Source organism: Neopelma chrysocephalum, unplaced genomic scaffold (assembly GCF_003984885.1).
Source record: "Neopelma chrysocephalum unplaced genomic scaffold, ASM398488v2 Primary Assembly neopelma1_43, whole genome shotgun sequence".
In the NCBI taxonomy this organism is placed as follows: Eukaryota; Metazoa; Chordata; class Aves; order Passeriformes; family Pipridae; genus Neopelma; species Neopelma chrysocephalum.
Window position 1 is genome coordinate 3,773,648 of NW_020897702.1, and position 19,980 is coordinate 3,793,627.

Below are 19,980 nucleotides of genomic sequence, written 5' to 3' on the forward strand. Positions count from 1 at the left end.
GTATCCCTGACCGGGAATCGAACCCAGGCTGCAGCGGTAAGAGCGCCGCATCCTAACCACTAGACCACCAGGGGTCCCCTGCCCAGGGCAATTAGCAGCTCGAAAAAGAGCACAGAACTACTCCCCTTGCTTTGCTCACTGGTCAGCTGCTGAGCCACTAAGCATTGGGATCATGCAGCAGCCAAAGAAGATGGCAGCAAACGGATTTAATCAGTTTAGGCTGTTTTATTAAACACAGACAATCAAAACAAACCCAGCTCCACCAGCAATACACCAGCTTCTCATTTACACAAGACTCCTTTCCCCAGCACTGGGAGAACAAAAAGGCTGAAGTGTAAATGGGATCAGTGTGGTGAGTGTTACACATATGAATATTTATCAAGGAAGACCGGAGAGGGGCCAATTTGCCGACCTCCTGCAACAACAGGAGCTCTGTCATCCACAAGTGGGAGGGAAAGGGTAGGTGAAGAGGCTGGTCCATGCCTTTGTGCGGGCAGGGGTATGCGAGATGCTGGCGAAGGTCTAAGCTTGTGTGTGAGGATAACTGTAGGAGCCATCAGTCAGGAAAGACACTGAGAGGATCCTGGGTTTTGGGTCAAAAGCTTAGTACAACAAAGATATGAAGCAAGCATACAATGTCCCTTCCAGTCATGCAATCAGCTTGCAAGCTGCACTGTAGGGAACAAAACTCTAAAGAATTAACACGAAGTTGTTACCATTCCTTGGGCATGCCAAGTGTTCACGATAAATCTTTTTCCTGAAGAAAAAAGCAACGTTAAATCAAACTACAAAGACCATCAAGCATGAGATTTACAGAAATCTAACTGGGTTATGGGTTCATTGCTTAAACAGTTGAACTATGGCAGCTTCTGGGTATGGATATATTAAGTGTGCTGACCCCTTCAGTGCTGCAGGGATTTAGGGTATGAGCAGCAATGGAGAGATCGCGCTGGTTATCGTTTTAATGTGTATTTCAAAGTCACTTCCAAAAAAGAATATGAGATAGTAGTTGAGTATTCCAGCCACAGACATGAGAAACAGGAACAAGATGATGCGCTTTCCAAACAAGTAACCGGGAGTGCTGAGGAAACAAAAACGGGGTGAAGCAATTCGTTAACGTGTGTCACCTCACGTGACAACTCTCTGACTTTGGACTCTGCTGTTGAGACCAGCTGAAAGACCTCAGAGGCTGAGACAGAGGGGTCAAATTTCTGTTCCATCTTGCAAAAATGTAATTTTCAGGATCCATTTGGGTCTGGATTTGGCCTCCTTTTCTCAGCGTAGGCTGCTGCTTACAAAAGTCTCTATTCAGAGAGACTTGGATGTATTCTCAGCCATCAAAGGCTGTGGGACAACTTTATTCCACATGTGCATAATAGGCTTTATTAATATAAAATGACAATTTTGTGGAAATAGTGGCACAAACATGCAAACGTGTGTTTGCAGAGACTGTAAGCAGGAGCTGCAGCCCCCCTGACCCCAGTGCGATTGCATCTCCAATGTCTTCCACAGCTAATCCCATTCATCCAAAAGAGAGGGGCTTTCCTGCGCTACCCAATGCCAGCAGCTGTTGTAGGCAGTACCACAAGCCAGCGGCTGTGTCTGTGGAAGTGGCAGCATCCAGCTGTGCTGCTGCCACATTCTGGGTTCTGTAAAATGGCTCCGCAAGTCCTTACCTCTGAGTCCTCTCCCCGAGGTAGCCCACAAAGTACTTCTGCCTCACAAACAAGTACATCAGGCCAGCAAAGGCAGCAGGAGCTGGGTAAAGGGTAAAACAAGGCGTTACAAACACCGGCTCAGGTCTCACTGTATCTACTGTTCTCATCTGCTGCCTGGGCTGGACTGGGAAATGGGAATCTGCAGTCTTGAGTTGTGGGACAAGCATTGGAACTGGGATGGAGACCTCTGCATGGGAAACAGAGCACTTGTCTTGCCCTTGCTCCAGCTTTTCTGAAGACTTTGTGGGTGTCATCCTGCCCACAACTGTGCCCACTGTAGAGCACACACTTGTCACCTTCATTCCAGTACCTAAAAGGAGCCTACAAGAAATCTGGAGAGTGACTTTTTACAAGGGCATGGAGTGATAGGACAAGGGGGAACGGTGTTAATCTGAAAGAAGGCAGGTTTAGATTATATATAAGGAAGAAGTTCTTCACTATGACTGTGATGAGGCACTGGCAGAGGTTTCACAGAGAGGTTGTGGATGCCTCATCCTTGGAAGTGTTCAAGGCCAGGCTGGATGAGGCTTTGAGCAACCTGGTCTAGTGGAATGTGTCCCTACCCCTGGCAAGGGAGCTGGAACAAGATGACCTATAAGATCTTTTCCAACTCAAACTATTCAATGATTCTGTGAAACGCAATGTGGGTTACACCAGGCTCAGGAAAGAGGGTGCCAACTCAGGCGCTGTCCTCACCAGAAATAAAAGGCAACTGATAGATGCATTTCACTAGGAGCAGGTGGAGGACTATACTATGGTCCAGTATTAATTTCTCAGCTCATAAAAAGGGGCTTTCCCCATAATTCTACCTTTCTCCACAACTGCAAGTAAAAGCCCCTCTTCTCCTGGCCAGGAAACCTTTTTCTTTTCCAGAAAGAATAGCCATGGACCCCAGTCAAGTACTCAACCTTAGGTAAACTCACATTGTATTGAAGGGAACCATATTTAGAAATGCAGGCAAAGATTTCTGAGCTGCCCTCAGCAGTGGGGAGGACTGGCAGTTCTGGCAATTTAATGAAATGAGCCCATTTCCAGTCCCAAAAGTGAATAATGTGGCATCCAGCAACCAAGTACTAAATCCTTCGTCCCAAACAAAGGGAACTCATCCATAATGCCAGTAGGGGAAGTGTCCCTGGCCTGAAATACCTTGAATCACGTCTGAGAACACAAATCTCTTGGCATAAGCCATGCCATCAGTGTGCTGCTACTCCAACAGCAGGACAGGAGGGTGAGACATGTTCCCCTGCTGCTGGAGGGTTAGTCCCTCGAAGTGTAACTTCCGAAGCACTCACCATCTCTTCCTGAAAGTGGTGCAAGGTTGAAAGGACATACAAAATAGCCCCCAGTGTTACCTTGGCTGCAGAGAAGGCCAGCACACCAAAGCACAGCAAGAAACGTAGGGTACGCGTGTCCACAGTTCTGGCTAGAAAGGAATTTATAGGAAAGGAATCAGAACAGGGAAACAGAAACAAAATCGATGTGTTTCACGAGCAGAGAATTGTGTGGTGTGAATTTGGGCTGCACTAATGCCATTGGGGGCAGTCTTTTACCCCAGAGCAGTGGGACGCCCCTGACCTGCCAGGAGCTGGTTGGTGTATTTGTGTCTGAACATGGCGGCTCCTCATCGACATGTCCGCTTCCCTGTTTCCTCTCATAGATAATGGATGCATTGTCCTGCCTGATGAGGAAAACAAACCATCCCATGCACGTATCTGGCACCTATGAAAGCCACTTTCTCTCTAAGCTGTTTGGTCATGGAATATGTATAAGACATGCTGTGTGCTTTATTGGCTTAAAATCCTTGTCATTGCGTCATATTAGTCAAGCTACTGAATGAAACCTACAAAAATAGAATTGCACCACAGATAAGAGTGTCCCACAGAGTTAACACATGTCTTTGCAGGGGAACAAGAATACTTTCCAGCTGCCTCCTTCAGCTGGAAATGCTTTCTGAGGGGGAAGCACTCTGCCTTTGGCAGAGGTTGCACACCTGTGAAGGGCAGCGCTTGGACATCTCATCCAATTTCAAGCTTGTTGACAGTACTTCAGAGGTAATAAAAAATATTTTATGTTCTTTTCTGATTTAGAATTAATTTTTCCTCTGGACTCTCTGAAGAGATCTCAAAGACAAGAGGTATGAAGGTATACTGGAATGGGTTGACCAAGGAGGTGATAGATGCCCCATCCTTGGAAACATTCAGAAACATTCAAGTTCATGTGGAACAGAACTCTAAACAACCATCAGTTGAAGATATCCCTGCTTATGGAAGAGTTGGACTAGATGAGCTTTAAATGTCCCTTCCAACCCAAAGTATGATTCTATGATTCTATGTGGTAGAGAAGCGGAGAAGTGGAGATCTGTGTGCCAAGGGAAGTGCCAGGAACCAATGGGTTTATACAAGCTTTGCCACCTACCTGCTCCTCAGCAAGCTGGTGTCTCTCTGCTGGCTCTTTCCTTTTGAACCACAGTGCCCTTGGGACTCTGGCTGTGCTTGTCACTTTTCCAGCACAGAGGGTGAACTGGTTCCCAAATGAAGGGACATGGTACTCGTAATGGCTGCAAGACCTATATAGATGCAGCACATGGAGTCCAGAAGGGTGCTGGGTTCACCCAGCAAACATATTGGAGAACCACAAGTCTGAACACTGTCACAACATGCACAGCAAAGGATTATGTACAAAGCCTTCACCTGAGGGCATTTGAAACCCATCTCTGGCCCCCCCCCCACTCTGCCCTCACTGATCCTCAGGTCTTGTCTACTCACTTGGCAGTGTAGACGCGGTCGAAGCAGGATGATCCCTGCCGCTGGAACCCCTTGCTGTTGCAGTGTTTGCTTTCATGCTCCAGTTTGTAAGCAAAAAAAGCTGTTAAAAAACCACAAAGTATTCAATCTGAGATGTAATTTGGAGGTACTGCATAAGCTGGGATTTGTGGGCTCATCTCTGGTCTCATGAGCATCCAGGCTGGACAGACGGCAGAAGAAAACACAGGTGCATGGAGGGGCAAGATGTGGCCAGCAAGCTTGCTCTGTCACCCAGAGGTTAATCAAACCCACCGTGCAAGAGTGCAGTGCAACGCAACTTCAGGCATCCCCACATGTCCATATGTGACTGGTAGCAGGCTCTCTCACCTTTGTGCCCTGCTTCATCCCCACGTTGCACTTCCGGCAGCCTGCACCTCTTCTCCAGAAGCACTGCCCTGACCCAGTCCTTTGAGCCCCCACTGGGAAAAGAGCTTTCCAGTCAGAGCTGCAAACCCCAAATCTTCCTTTCCAACAGAGCAGGGAGACAAGGAAGTCTATTCTCTTTTAGTGAAACTCATCTGCCAAAACAGGGACATCCTGCAGGGCTGGTTCTTTTCCCAGAAAGGCCCATTGAAAACCTTGTCCTGATAGCTGATCTGTATGTGTCCATCTTGTGTGCATCTTCCTTTTAAGCAACAGCATTTTGTTAGAGTGTTAGCTGCTGCAAAAATGCAGGGCCTCAAGATAATGTATCATGTGCTTGACAAACACGTTTTATCTGATGACACTAAACCAGAGATCGTCAATCATGTGTCTAAATACACCAGAGAAACCCTGGCAGGCTACAAGCTGCAAACATTGTGTTGTCGTGCACCCCATCTCAGTGCATCCAAATCACTCTATAGCTTAGAATTTTAGTCAAATATACACATAAAAGATAACCCATCAGGAATACATTATTATAACAATAGAAGTGTAAATAGATAAACTGTAGGATTTCATCCCTGCAATCTGAAGAGCTGCCCCTTTTTTCCCCTCATTGGTGCTGTAAATAGGTTTTTTGTACTTCCATTGTCTTCACTAAAAACTACTGAGTTTTTCACTTTCCAATATTGTGTGATTCCCTGGGTACATACAGCCCTTCCCCAGAAAAACCCACAGTGCTTTAAACCAGCATCCCTACACTAAGCCAGGCTGCAGACCCTCCCACTGCCTCCAGCACAGTGCACTGGCCACTCCTGAAGGACCCAGGCCAGATACCATCCGGTGTCACAGCCACCAAGAGTTCCCAGCATCTCCATCCACCCACCAGCCTAGCCTTTGGCAAGAGGCTATTAACCTACCTACAGTGACTAAGAGGATCTAAAATTGAAGAGGACTAAGTTGATCAGCATTTTTTTGTCCCGAGTAGAGCTGCAGTGATGGGAAACCACTTCTTGCAGGTCTGGGACTGTATGGACTCTCTTGTAGCACACATCCTCCTTTCCTTTTAGCATGTGCGTGAAATCACTAGAAGACACTACAGCTTCCAAACAAGCCAAATAAGCTATTTATCTCTCTCTCCACTGCTGTAGGTGCTACCACTTCCCAAATGTCAGCATGCTGCCACAGAGAGGCTTCACAATGCCCAGAGGCAACAGGGTGGTTTCACAAGCCAGCCTGAGATAAGTGAATGGAGCAAAACCGGAACAGAGAGGTTTAATTCAGCTTAGCTGTTCCAGGAGATAATGCCCTTGGGCTCCAGGGCTGCACAGACTGTCCAGAGCCTGAACTGTGGCAGTCCCACTCTGGGCAATTTAATGTGCAAGAGTTCAGTGTAAGCCTGGTTGTTTTACAAGTCCGTGCCAACAGAAACCATGAGCTGAAGATCCAACCTAGCCAGTGCTGGCAAACGTGCCCCTTCTTTCTCTCAATTTCACTTTGCTTCCTCCCTCCCAATCTTCTCAGCAATGACCACTGATTTTTATCCTGAAAGCTGCTGGATTGCAACATCTCTCTGACAAAAGAACAAAACTTAGAGCTGCATGTGTGACTCAGTGGTATCTGGCCACACAAGTAATTCTGTAGTATATGGAGACTTCCAACATGAACATCACATAAACGTAAATGGACATCAGACAGGGGCAGCACCACCTCCATCTTTAGGAATAACAGCATTCACCCAAGATGCTCTCTAATCCTGCACCAGATGCAGAAACGCATATAATCACAAACTTACATGATACTGACTTCGTGTACTTAGAGACAGTCAAGCAGATGCCCAGGTGCTTTGCTGAATGAGAGCCACAACAAGAGCTCAGTATAACCGACAGACCTTGACAAGCATTTCTACTGCCTTAATTATTGTGTTCCTTGCAAGACTTCATATCAGTTCTGGTCTTTCTAGACAGAAAGCCTGGGAAGAGGAAATCAGATGATGTAAGGCTTGAAATCATGGCTTAGGGCTGTCTGACTCACGTGCTTGGCACACTAAGTCTTCTGCCAAGTGTCCTTCTTCCCCTTTGTAGCAGTTGGGTCAACAATCTCACAGACAGATTTCCATGAGATAAAAGTGCATGTCAGAATGGAAAGCTGACAAGTTTCAAGCGAGAAGAAAAAGCCCTGTATACAAAGTCATATGATTAAATAGCAAGAAGTATATATTTGACACATTTTCTTAATTATGGTATGTGCTCTGATCTCAGCATGCCATATTCTGGTGATGTCACACACTGTGCATTTACCCGAAAACAACATTGGGTTAAATGGTGTGGTATTTAGTGCCTATGTTGAAACTACACCAGTCTGCATCTCCTTTTTTTTTTTTTTTTTGTTCTCTAGCAGCTGGGCTCCCACCACTTCCCCTCTCTGCAGCAGTCCAAGAATAACCCATTTCCTAGGACTGCATGTGGGACTGAATGTGGAGTTTGTGCTCACTGGGAATCTCCCACTCATAACAAAAAGCCTTCACTAAAGATTTCTGGAATTTGCACCAGCCCCCCATCCCACTGCTGACTCTCCTTGAATTTGAGCAAACTCAGTGCAGCTGGGACAAAACTCATTCCTTTCTTTGTATTCTGGCCAGAATTTCCTGCTAAAATGATTAAGTATTTGTAAAAGATGATGATCATGTTAAAATCAAATTTGCACAGGAGAGAAACTTGATTTATTTAAAAAATCCCAAAGAATAGTAGTGATTATAGGAAGTCTGAATAAGTGGTAGAAAAGGAAACTTCACCATCACAGGAAATGTGCAGTGTTCTTGGGAGGACAGTTAATTGACATTACTTAATTGACATATACTCTAGGACTTGGAGATGCAGGAAAGCAGGAGAGCTATCTGCCCACAAATAACCCACACAGACTCCTCCGATGAGGCAGTGCAGTTCTCTCCCCTTCACCCAGCTCCATGCAAAAGTCTGATGCATTGCACTCCCCTGGGGACTCAGTCCCTGCCCACAGCAGCAACTCCATGAGAGCAGCCCTGGCTGACCACGGTAGGGACCTAGGCCAGGAAAAGAGGTCTCAGTCACCAATTCAAAATGCATATTGCCACAGGGTATCCCAGCATATTAGTCCTTTCACTAGCTGATATATGTATAACAAACTCACTCTAGAATATCACAGAGTAGGATCATGCAACTGCCAGGATACTGCCACAATGGCACACAAAATGCTATGCTTCGAAGACCATTTCTAAAGCCAAAGCCATGCCTAAGCACTAATCATACGTGCACTTATAACCAGAGTTTATCTATCCAAAGATCAGCTCAGTATACATCATCCTGAACTTTCCTCAGCTCCCTTTCAGACCTTAAATAAATGCTTATTTTTGTCTTACCGTTCTGGACAACACTAAGCAAGGTAACAATGGCAAGCAGGACAATGCTTCCCAGGGTCTCCTGGTCCATTTTGTGAGTGGGATGTCAGAGTGGATGGTGCAGCCTCGGTGGTAGCTCAGCTCTACAAGCACAGAAGGAGGAAGTGAAGGTCTTATCTTGAATCATGAAACACTTCCTATGGCTTCACAGGAGAGTGAGGGCAGCACCCTGAGCTCTGGTGCACGTTAGACCAACAAGTGCAGGCTCACTTACTCATCATATACAAATGAAGCCCAGAGAAACAAGAGATTATATGTCTGTGATCTAAGAAGATATACAATGTGGAAAGGTATCTATTGTCCTTCCTACACAGCAGAAGGCTGGAATAAACCAGCCAGGCTATCACAGCATGGTCAGCAAGAGTCCGACCACCCCACGAATAGCTGGGAGGAGAAATAAGGTCGGTGAGTCTCAGTAACACTGTTGCTCTCAGGCAGGTACCCTCCCTGGTCACATCTCCATCAGCCTCACCAGTGAGGAGACCCCAGTTCTCCATGTCACAAGCAAAAGCTCCTGATCCACCTGGCATATTAGATGGCAGAACATTAATGTTGTGAGCATTGCAGGTGAGCACAAAAATACATCTTTCATTACCAGGCATGGATCCGATGTCCTTCCCTCTACAAATAACTCCATGGAAGTCAGTGACAGCTATGAGCATTTGGTATTTTACAGGCCCAGACTTCACAGTTGTACCCCAGTTTTAGTACTTGAAGCCCAATGTGGCTGAATACAATTGCTGCAGCATGTTCACAGCTTGGCTCTGACCCCCTGATGAAGATGGTAGAGAAGCACAGACTGTGGTGTTGAAAGTGTGGTGGGTTGACCTTGGCTGAACATTGGGTGCCCACCAAAGTCACTCTATCTCTCCCCTCCTCAGTGGGACAGGAGAGAAAAAAATATAATAAAAGGCTCATGGGTTGAAATAAGAATAGGAAGAGATCATTCCCCCATTACTGTCATGGGCAAAACAGACTCAACTTGGGAAAATTAATTGAATTTATTGCCAATGAAATAAGAGTAGGATGATGAGAAGTAAAACTATATCTTTGAATGCCTTCACTCCCACCTCCCTTCTCCCCATGTTTGCCTTAATTTGCAATTTCTCTCCCTCCTTCCCCAGCAGCACAAGTAAATGAGGAACAGGGGTTACAGTCAGTTCATCACACATTGTCTCTGCCACGCCTTCCTCTTCAGAGGGAAGACTCCTCACACTCTTCCACTGCTCCAGCATGTGGTCCCTCCCACAGGAGACAGTCCTCCATGAACTTATCTAACAAGAATCCTTTCCAGGGGCTGCAGTTCTTCATGAACTTCTCCAGCATAGGTCTCCCATGGCGTCACAGGTCCTGCCAGCAAATCTGCTCCATTGTGGGCTCCTCTCTCCACCGGACCACAGATCCTGCCAGGATCCTGCTTCAGTTCGGGCTTCCCGTGGAGTCACAGCCTCCTTTGGGCATCCACCTGCTCTGGCACCTTGAGCATCTCCTCCCACTCCTTCTCCACTGACCTTGGTGTCTGCAGAGCTGTTGCTCTCACAAAGTCTCGCTCCTCCCTCCAGCTGCAATTTTCTTCTGTGCAGTGACTTTTCCCCCTTCTTAAATCTTATCCCAGAGGTGCTACCATCATCGCTGATGGGCTTGGCTTTGACCAGCGGTGAGTCTGCTTGGAGCCAACCGGCATTAGCTCTGTTGGACATAGCAGAAGCTTCTGACAGATTCTCACAGAAGCCACCCTTGTAGCCCTCCACTACCAACACCTTGCCAAGCAAACTAAATACAGACAGCTGCAGAAAGTTCCACAGTTTCTGTCAGATTGCTGGAAAGCATCCTCATCCAAAATGCACATCACTCGATGACCCTAACTACTCTGTTCCCTTTTGCCCATATTCTGATTGGGAAAAGTCTCATGAAAAAATGCTTACCTTTAGCAGGAATTTAACGCTAATAAAAAGTACTATTTCCACTGGACTTAGCCCTGTACAACTTTTGCCCCATATCTCTGTCTGTCTCTACTCCACCGTGTGCTACTCCAGAGGTCTGAGTGCTGCCTAGCATCCAAACTGTGGCTGGACAACTGGTTACCTCTCTTTGGATGGGACACAGACAGGTAGGAGTTCCCAGCAGGAGCCAAGCTGCAAAATCCATCTTGTTCAATGGGAATACATTTACTTACAATGGTGCTTTTATCCAGTCTCTGTATCATGCAAACTGTTATAATCTGTACTATTAGATAAGGAAAACTCTCAGGTACTTTGAGTACAAGCAAATACACAGAAATGAACTGGCTGACAGGTAGGTGATTAACACTATGATCTGTGACCTACTGTTATCCTAATAGGAAAAGGCTGTCTTTTTGGGACACCTTCCCTACAGTCCACACAGACATGACTGTGTGAGAAGCAAGGCCATAATGATAATCTATGTTTAGATTTGGCCTGTGATATTTTCTTCAGAGTTTTAACTCTTGGCAAATTTATTTTAGGAAAAAACCCAAATCCAAGAACAAAAAGAGAAACACAGTAGGTCTTTCAGAATGCTTTTATTCAGGCTGAAGTTCTCTTTCCCCCAGAAAATTATATTTTCTTATTGAACATCAAAGTTTATATTTTGTGGTCTACTGAGCACTGGATTGTAGCTGGTATTTAGGGATGATATTTAATGCTAAGCATCTACTAATCTTCTGAGAAGAAAAACCCATCAACTAAAAGAGTTTATGGAATTAAGTCAAAGGAGGAATATTGTCTAAGCAGAGATCAATGTTATGACTGTAAAGAAAGGAGCGGGGTGGGGGGAAGGGGTCGTGGTGGGAGGAGGGAGCTGCAAACAGAAGAGGGTGAAGGGGACAGCACAGGTCCTCAGGGCTTCTGTGACAGGACAACTCCCAATCATCCTTCCACAGCAGGCACTGAGCTTTCTCTTTCTTCTGCCTGTTTTATGCTGGTGCAAACCTACCAGGCAGCTTGCAGCTTGCTTTTGATTTACAAGTGGCAGTACAAGCACATGAACCTGCTCCAACTTGCCAAGAAAACACACATGCTTCCCCACTTCCCAAAGGTGGCTTCTATTCAGCAGAAGTCTCATGTAAAAGGGGGTAGGAATCACGCTGCTGAGCTTTGAAGTTGCCATAATGCCAAAAAACACACAACATACCATGTGCTTATGCCAGCAGCCTTTCCAGCTGGCTGATCCAAGTTCCCAGCCCTCACCCTGTGGGATGGCCAGGTAGCAAGAGCTGAGCTGTCCACTGGCACCTCTTGGCATCACAGGATGTTTTGGCATTTTGGTGCTTGGCATTCATGGCACTTTGCTGGAAATGCAGTCTGTTACCTCCTCTTGTCAAGGTTTGCTCCAAAGCCATCCCGTGTGTATGCATGGAGGAAAACAGGGTTTCACAGTCCTTCCTGCAATAAGAAAACCTATGACATCAATTCCAGGGCTTGCTAAGATGATTTCTGTGTGTGCAGGGAAAAAAAAGCTTTGGCAACAAGGATGTGTTTGGTATGGCTGTCTCAAAATATGAACTGCAAGGGTTTGGTTTTGTTGGGGTTTTTTGTTTTTTGTTTTTTTAAGTGCAACATCACTCTGAGGGCTCTGCTTGAGGAAAAGCTAAAGAAATCAATATGGTATGAGAGATGTCAAAGAAGTCCTGTCCCTTTACCATGTCAAGTCTGTTGTATAGTCAGGTGTGCTGGTTTAAAGGTAAACCAGCAGGGGAAATGAACTCAACTCAAAAGAGAGATTATAAATCAGAATAACAATTTAATAAAATAATACAATATATAAGTACGATTATACAGACAAACAATTGGTTTTAACCCACAAAACCCAAATGTATAACCCAGCACCCTGGGGCATGAACAGAGTGGTGTTCTTTGGGCCCCCTGAGTCCAAAGTAAAAGGAGAGGGGAAAACCTGTTGGTGAGAGTGCTGTTGCAGTCTGGTCAAGAGCAGTGATTGCAGTCCAGTCGAGAGTGATGGTTGCAGTCTGGTTGAAAAGTGGTGGTAGTTGCAGTCCAGTCGAGAGTGGTGGTCTGCAGCTTGGTTGAGAGTGGTGATCTGCAGTCTTCCTCTGGATCCCACGAGTGGTAAAAAAGTTCCAAGACTCCAAGATTATATATTCTCCAGTTCAGGCAGGAATGCCCAGTACTTCCCTCAGGGCGGGGAGTTCCACAAATGGTGTGAGGACAGGAACATCCTCCTATCTCACAGGCCTCTTAACACCTAGTTTATAGCCTGAGGAGTCAGGCTGCTCTGGGTAGTGGGTGTAAATAGTCTATTGATAACAGTTTCTGGGAAATGGCATGGAAGGCTATAGAATACACAGTTTTGGGTTACACCCATACAGTGATGAACTGGTCCCAGCTGTTCTAACTAGGACACCAGGTAGAGCAGAAACCCCTTGTGGGGAGGAATTTTACTTTTTCATACCCCTTAGCACTGGAATAGCTGCAGGATAGAAGGAGATTCTGGCAACTTTATTCCAATTTGGGGAATTGCCTTGGCAAGGGAGAGCTAAGATGGGGCTAAAATGACTCTGCAAACAGCTTCTGCACATTAAATTGTTCCTTCTCCCTCCATTAACATACACACAGGATCACTGTCTGGTTCAAGCAAAGTTGGCACCAATGAAAACCCTGTCCAGCTGGGAAAAAGATCAGTGCAAAACCCTCCATCATATTTCAATTGGCCATTTGAAATAGGGGATTTTCTCAAGTAGGCAAAAATAAAAATGGGGGGGGATATGCACCTTGGGGAACAGTACCTGCACCCTCTATATCCCCCAGCTGTGGTCGGACCTCTTCAGGCACAGGTAATTCTGTGCTTCAGCAGCTGCTGTCAGACCACAGCCCTTTTGCTTGCTGCATTGCTGTTTGACATCCACATCGTCCTGTCTGAGGAAGATAACCTTGACACAGCAAGCCATGAAGCTCACGAAAATGTGCAAAGCCAGCGAGCTTTTCCAGTTGCGCTGTGAGGCTTCCAGCACATTAATCTCCTCCTCTGAAATCTTGAACAGCCAGTCAAAATAATCCTTTTGTAGAATTGCTTTCATAGTGAAGAGGAAAGGACTGGGAACACAGATCTATAAATATCTTTTGGGTTGTTCATCTCTCCTCTCATGCACTCTGATCAGCACTCAGCTGCGAGGACTCTAATGAAAGTGTGTCTCTTGATAAAATAAAAGCTGCTCATATGAAACTCCTCTGTATAAATGCCAGGTGATACACAGCCATCATGCTTTATCATAAATGCAACAGGACACAAAGCCCCTCAGACTGGCTGGTTAATATTGGCACTGTGCTTTGCAAACTTAAAGTTTGCACCACAGCACCATCAAATATAGTACATACACACACGTGACCTGTCGTCACTTAGTCTGCTTCAGCATCGCGTCCTTGCTGAAGCCTGACAAAACTCCAACGGAGCGCAAGAACAGAGCTGGAAATGTGAAGTGCAACATGAAGAAAGGGGCAATGCTGCAGTTTTTAAAATGCTGTCTTCACTGTGCACAGCTGAGAAAATGACAGTGTGGGAGCAGCCAGAGCACCACCTCAGAAACTCCTCCTTCTCTATATTTTCCAGGCTTTTTCCTTTCACTTGCTGTCTTCATACTCGATTTGTACAAATTCAGCTCGAAACACAGAGCTGGAAGACAGAGCCTGTAGTCCCTTTGGGCCCTCTGGCACAGCCTCCTCCTCCTCACCCTCTGTGTCTCATTGTTGCGGTTTAACCCAGTCAGCAACTCAGCCCCATGCAGCCACTCGCTCACTCCCCACCACAGGGATGGGGGAAGAGAATCAGAAGCGTAAAAGTGAGACAAAGGAAAGCATGCAAGCAAAGCAAAACCAGGAATTCTTTCACTGCTTCCCACAGGCAGGCAGGCGTTCAGCCATTTCCAGGAAAGCCAGGCTCTATCATGCGTGACAAACGCCATCACTCCAAATATCTTCCCCTTCTTTCTTCTTCCCCCAGCTTTATATGCTGAGCATGACGCCACATGGTATGGCATAACCCTTTGATCAGCTGGGGTCAGGTGTTCCGGCTGTGTCCTCTCCCAACTTCTTGTGCATCCCCAACCCACTTGCTGACAGGGTGATGTGAGAGGCAGAAAAGGCCCCAAGTCTGTGTAAGCACTGCTCAGCAGTGACTAAAACATCCCTTTGTGATCAACATTGTTTCCACCACAAATCCAAAACACAGCCCCATACCAGTTACTGTGAAGAAAACTGGCTCTACCCAAAACCAGCACATTCACACCCTGCTCTTGTCTTCCTGTTTGCATGAGCACTGCACTGCTGACTGACATCCCTGTGGCTGCGTTTCACGCCTGGGGTCCCCTTCCGCAGCGCTCCTGCCTCACTGGCGAGCCCCGTGCAGTGGAGGGTCTGTGCGCCAGTACCCAGTGCAGGTAGTTGGGTTTGTTTATCTTTATTAAATTTCAGTGGGTTGAGCCTGGAGAGTTGCTGCAATGTAGCGAGACCAGTTTGAATCCGAGCCCCTCCAACAGGATGCTGGAAAGCCACCTCCAACATGGGCACAGCTGTGCATTTGGTATTTTCTCTGCTAGCAGGAGACTGAATTGAGCAGAGTCAGGACAGGCCCTTCTGAGGACTCTAAGGCAAAGTCCCCTGATTTTCCAGGAAGCTATGGATTAGTGGGATTTGAACAGTCCCCAATGAGTGGCAAAACCACTTCACATGGATGTTGTCTCTGTTGTCTTTCCCTCCCTTGCTCCCAAGAAGCAGCTTCTTAGCAGCCACTGTGATACCAGACAGCCCTGACAACCACCCACCCTCTCACAGGATGAAATTCACAGAATCACAGAAGGGCTAAGGTTGGAAAGAATTTCTGGTCCAGCTGCTTGCTCAAGCAGGGCCACCTAGAACAGGCTGCCCAGGATCATGTCCAGTGAGCTTTTGAATATCTCCAAGGAAGAAGGCTCCACAACATTTCTGGGCAACCTGTGCCTGTGCTTTATCACACTCACAGTGAAAAAGGGTTCTCTGATGTCCAGAGGGAACCTCCTGTGTGTCAGTTTGTACTCATTGCTTCTGTCCTGTGACTGGGTACCACTGAGAAGAGTCTGACTGCATCCTCTTTGCACCCTCCCTTATAAACGCTGATGAGATCCCCTTGAGCCTTCTCTTCTCCAGGCTGAACAGTCCCAGTTTTTTCATAGGAGAGATGCACCAGTCCCTTAATCATCTTTGTAGCCCTCTGCTGTACTCTCCAGTATGTCCCTGTCTCCCATGTACTGAGGAGGTCAGAACTGGGCACAGAACTACAGATGTGGCCTCACCAGTGCTGAGGGAGAGGGGCAGGATCACCTCTCTCCACCTGCTGGCAATGCTTTGTCTCAGGTGTTCTAGGATACCACCTGCCTTCTTGGACAAAAAGGCCTATTGCTGGCTCATGTTCAACCTGATATCCACCAGGCCTCCCAAATTTCTTTCTGCCAAGTTGACTTCCAGCTGGGTCCCCCCAGCATGTACTGGTGCATGTGTTTGGGGGGTTTTTTTGTCCACAGCTCCAGGACTTTGTAATTCTCCTTGTTGAACTTCATTAGGTACCTGTCAGCCCATTCCTCCAACCTGTCAAGGTCCCTCTGGATAGCAGCATCACCCTCTGGTCTATCAGCCACTGCTCTGAGTTTGGTGCTGTCTGCAAACTTGTTGAGGTTACACTTTGCCCCATCATCCAGATCATTAATGGAATGTTGAGCAGTATTTATCTTTGGGGTACACTGCTAGTTACTGGCCTCCAACCAGATCATCCCACTGGTAACCACTTTTCAATCCATCTCACCATCTTCTTGTCCAACCCACACATCAACAGCTTCTCTGTGATGATCTCACAGGAGACAGTGTCAAAAGGCCCCACTGAAGTCCAGGCAGACAATATCCACTACCCTCCCTTCATCTACCAGGCCACTCACTTCATCATGGAAGTCTATCAAGTTGGTCAAGGATGACTTCCCCTTGTTTGAGCCATACTGAGCACTACTGATGATTTCTTTGTCTTTGATGTGCCTGAAGATGGTTTCCAGGATTAGATGACCCATCACCTACCCGGGGATCCAAGTGTAGCTGACCAGCCTGTATCCCCCAGGTTTCCTTCTTGCCCCTCTTGTAGCTGGGGGTGATGTGTGCTTTCCTCCAGTGCTTGGGGACTTCCCCTAGTTGCCATGATTGATCAAAGCTGATGGAGAGTGAGCTTACAATGGACCTGCCATTATCCTCAGCACCTGTGATATGTCCCGTCAGGACCAATGGACTTATGTACATGCAGGTTGCTTAAGTATTTCCTGACCTGAGCCTCATCCCCCTAGGGTACATCTTCATTGTTGATTTGGTTTTCACAATTCATATTTACTGCCATTATCACCTTATTACCTTTTGAGTGACTGTAAATTCATTAATAATTCATTTCTAGATTTTTTAGAGCTGAGGTGAGGCTGCCTGGGCAGCAGATTCCCGGGTCTTCCTCTCTGCTCCCCTTTCAGAAGTCTCTTTTGCCCTGTCTCATTTCTGTCAGTGTACCCACATTCCTTAAGCTCATGCAAATAATTATCAACAGTCTTTGAATACTGTGGGGTTAATTTTTTCTTCTGTTCTTCAAATCTGTTGTCACAACTAGTCCTTTTGGTACTGAAAATATCAGAAGGAAAGATGTTGGATACTTTGGCTATGTATTGAGTAACAGGGAGATGCTAATTTTTGCCTTCCTCGTCCTTGGCACGTACTGTCGGAGCTTCCGCTTGCTGTCTGGTCTGTCTCAGAGAGCAGCTTTCAGGCTCTATCCGCAACTGTCCCACCAGCAGCCAGAACTGTAACCACTAATTTTTTCTCCTTGTCCACTGTTTCCCAATCCCTCGCTCCTATGGGAAAAACCACCGAAAACAACAGAGTAAAAAGGACTAAAAAAAAAAAAAGGACTGGTCTTTAGATTAAAAAAGCAAACAGACACTAAACCCCAACCCACCCACGCCCAGCCTCCCAAAATGGAGAGAGAAGCCGCAGGAGAACCGGGCGCACGGCCCGCCCCCGTTTGTCGCGGGAATCAGGTGCGGCTCGGCAGCCCCGTTGCCCAGCGCGTCTCTGTGGCGCAATCGGTTAGCGCGTTCGGCTGTTAACCGAAAGGTTGGTGGTTCGAGCCCACCCAGGGACGGGGCGCGACTCTTTTACTGTGCGCGCGTCTTTTTCGTTCCCTCCTGCAGGAGGGCTTTCGCGCCGGCTGGATCCACCCCGCGCCGCCTTTATGCCACTCCCAGCCCGACATCCGCTTTCAGCCCCAGGACCTTGCTCTTCCTGCCCCCTCGAGAGGAGTTTCATCCATAGCGCATACCAGCACTCGGGGTTCAGGGTGCTCCGCGTGATCCCTCAAGGGGGGCCGCAGAAAGCTGATATAGCATGGGAAGTTTCCGTAGTGTAGTGGTTATCACGTTCGCCTAACACGCGAAAGGTCCCCGGTTCGAAACCGGGCGGAAACACCAAATTTTTTTCCTCCCCCCCCCCTTCCGTGTCAGCGCGGACGTCGTTTTTCTTGGCTCCTCCTTTCCAGCGGGCCAGCGGCCGCGTGTGGCACAATCCCCGGGGGGAGCTTCCGAGTGGGAGAGGGCGAGGGGCCTCCTGAGCTGCAGCGGAGCCGGGAGGGAGGAGCGAGGGCAGGGCTCGGGCTGTGTGCTGAAGCTGTGCTTCATTCCCATGCAGGAGCTTCCCCTCGGCAAATGCAGTTTCCCTGGAAGGATGGAAACGAGGAGGGGAAACGAATCTCAGCTGAAGTGGTCTGAATATTATCAGAAAACTTGGGACAAAATCTACAAGCCCCTGCCTTGGGCATTACTGAAGCCGCTTTAGATAGTAATTTACATTTACAGGAGTAATATAGACCCATGTCCGGGGAGAAGCATCTCTTGAGGGTTTCTTCAGTCTCTCTGTTGAAAACGTAAGCTGGAGGCATCCAGCCCCCTACTTCTTTACACTCCTTTCCCAGCATTTTCTCTCCTTCATGACCCCCATGGCTCCACCGTGCTCTGCACTGTTCAGCTTCAGCATCTTCTTCACAACCAACCACACTGCGTTTGTGCACAGCAGTGCAAAACTTAGCATGCTGCAAAATTCATCAGCCTGGTAGCCCCATTAACCTTATTTTCTCTTTTGCCCTGTCCACACACTGTCTTAGATCTATACTTAGACTGTAAGTTCTTCCACTCCAAGACCAAATCCTGGCAGACTTCAAAGACGAGCACACACTTAAGAGCTGCATGAACTGCTCGAAAGGTAACATGCTTGGCTCTGAGCATGAAGGGGCTCACATCAGGAACAGCAGCTGTTCAGCTTTGCAAAAGGAATACAGACAGAACACAATTGCTCTCATAGATACATTGTCAGGGAAGGAATAACTATTTAAAGTAAAAACCAGTGCTGGAAGAAGCATAAATGGCAATAGCCAGTCATGAAAAACAGATTTGTAATCAGCACCGCAGTGGATTTCTAGAACATTGCTCTAGCAGGTCATACAGCTACAAACCCATCCAGGCAGCTCCTATGCATATCTGCTCATTTGTTGTAGGCAGGATGTGAAAAGGTGGCCCATTTTTCCCACCCTGTACTCTGTGATTGAATGTATCATCAAGTAGTAAGATGTGAATCAGAGTGCTATCTCCTCAGAGCTGATTCTGAACTATAAGTGCCACGACTGTGCCTTTCCCCAATCAGAAGACACAGACTGACAAGGCTCTACAGATGCATCTGGACAGGCTGGATTGATGGGCTGAAGCCAACTGAATGAGGTTCAATAAGGCCAAGTGCCAGGTCTTGCACTTGGGTTACAAGAAATGCATGCAGCACTGCAGGCTTGGAGAAGACTGCCTGGAAAGCTGCCTAGAAGAAAAGAACCTGGGGGTGCTGATTGACAGCAGCTGAACATGAGCCAGCAGTGTGTCCGGGTGGCCACAGCCAATGGCATCCTGGCCTGTATCAGCAATAGTGTGGCCAGCAGGACCAGGGCAGTGATTGTCCCTCCCTGTACTCTGCACTGGTGAGGCTGCACCTGGAATACCATGTCTAGTTTTGGGCCCCATACTACAGGAAAGACATTGAGGTGCTGAAGCATGTCCAGAGAAGGGCCACAGAGCTGGGGAAGGGTCTGGAGCACAAGTCTTATGAGGACTGACTGAGGGGGCTGGGGTTGTTTAGCCTGAAGGAGGCCTGAGGTGGGGGGTAACCTGATTGCTCTCTACAACTACCTGGAAGGTGAGTGTAGCCAAGTGGGGTTTGGCCTCTTCTCACAGGTAGTAAGTGACAGGATGAGAGAAAATGGCCTCAAGCTGCATCAGGGGCGGTGTAGATTAGATATTAGGAAAAATCTCTTCACCGAAGAGGTTGTCAAGCACTGGAACAGGCTGCCCAGGGAAGCGGTGGAGTCACTGTCCCTGGGAGTGTTCAAAAAACGTGTAGATGTGGCACTTGGAGATATAGTTTAGTGGTGAAGATGGCAGTGCTCAAAGCCATTAGACTTTTGGAACTTTACCCTAGCACACTGATGAAACCACCATAATGCAGTTGGTAACTTCTGATTGTTAAACTCGGCTTGCTCTCTGCCCACTTAGTGTATTTCTAACTGACAAAAAACTACTACAATACTTTGTATTCTC

At 47.2% G+C, this 19,980-nt stretch overlaps 1 protein-coding gene and 2 non-coding genes across 3 annotated transcripts; 2 read left to right on the plus strand and 1 right to left on the minus strand.

The window, feature by feature from the left end:
- Nucleotides 1–210: 210 nt before the first annotated feature.
- On the minus strand, nucleotides 211–8,409 carry ALOX5AP (arachidonate 5-lipoxygenase activating protein). The gene is made up of 5 exons (XM_027677713.1): nucleotides 8,283–8,409; nucleotides 4,484–4,583; nucleotides 3,071–3,141; nucleotides 1,677–1,758; nucleotides 211–1,081 (listed from the first exon to the last, which is right to left on the minus strand). The coding sequence occupies exons 1-5, from the start codon at nucleotides 8,350–8,352 to the stop codon at nucleotides 919–921; spliced, it is 486 nt and encodes a 161-aa protein (XP_027533514.1). The 5' UTR covers nucleotides 8,353–8,409; the 3' UTR covers nucleotides 211–918.
- A 9,009-nt stretch (nucleotides 8,410–17,418) lies between these two features.
- TRNAN-GUU lies at nucleotides 17,419–17,492 on the plus strand. The gene has a single exon. It is a non-coding gene; the product is annotated as a tRNA-Asn (tRNA).
- A 249-nt stretch (nucleotides 17,493–17,741) lies between these two features.
- Nucleotides 17,742–17,814, plus strand: TRNAV-AAC. The gene has a single exon. It is a non-coding gene; the product is annotated as a tRNA-Val (tRNA).
- The last annotated feature ends 2,166 nt before the right edge of the window (nucleotides 17,815–19,980 follow it).

Coding starts and splice junctions, on each gene's coding strand:
- ALOX5AP (XM_027677713.1), bottom strand. CDS start 8,352: ATGGACCAGGAGACCCTGGGAAGCATTGTCCTGCTTGCCATTGTTACC. Junction 4,584..8,282: donor GCTTAGTGTTGTCCAGAACG/GTAAGACAAAAA, acceptor GTTTTTTAACAG/CTTTTTTTGCTTACAAACTG. Junction 1,082..1,676: donor CTCGGGGAGAGGACTCAGAG/GTAAGGACTTGC, acceptor TTGTTTCCTCAG/CACTCCCGGTTACTTGTTTG.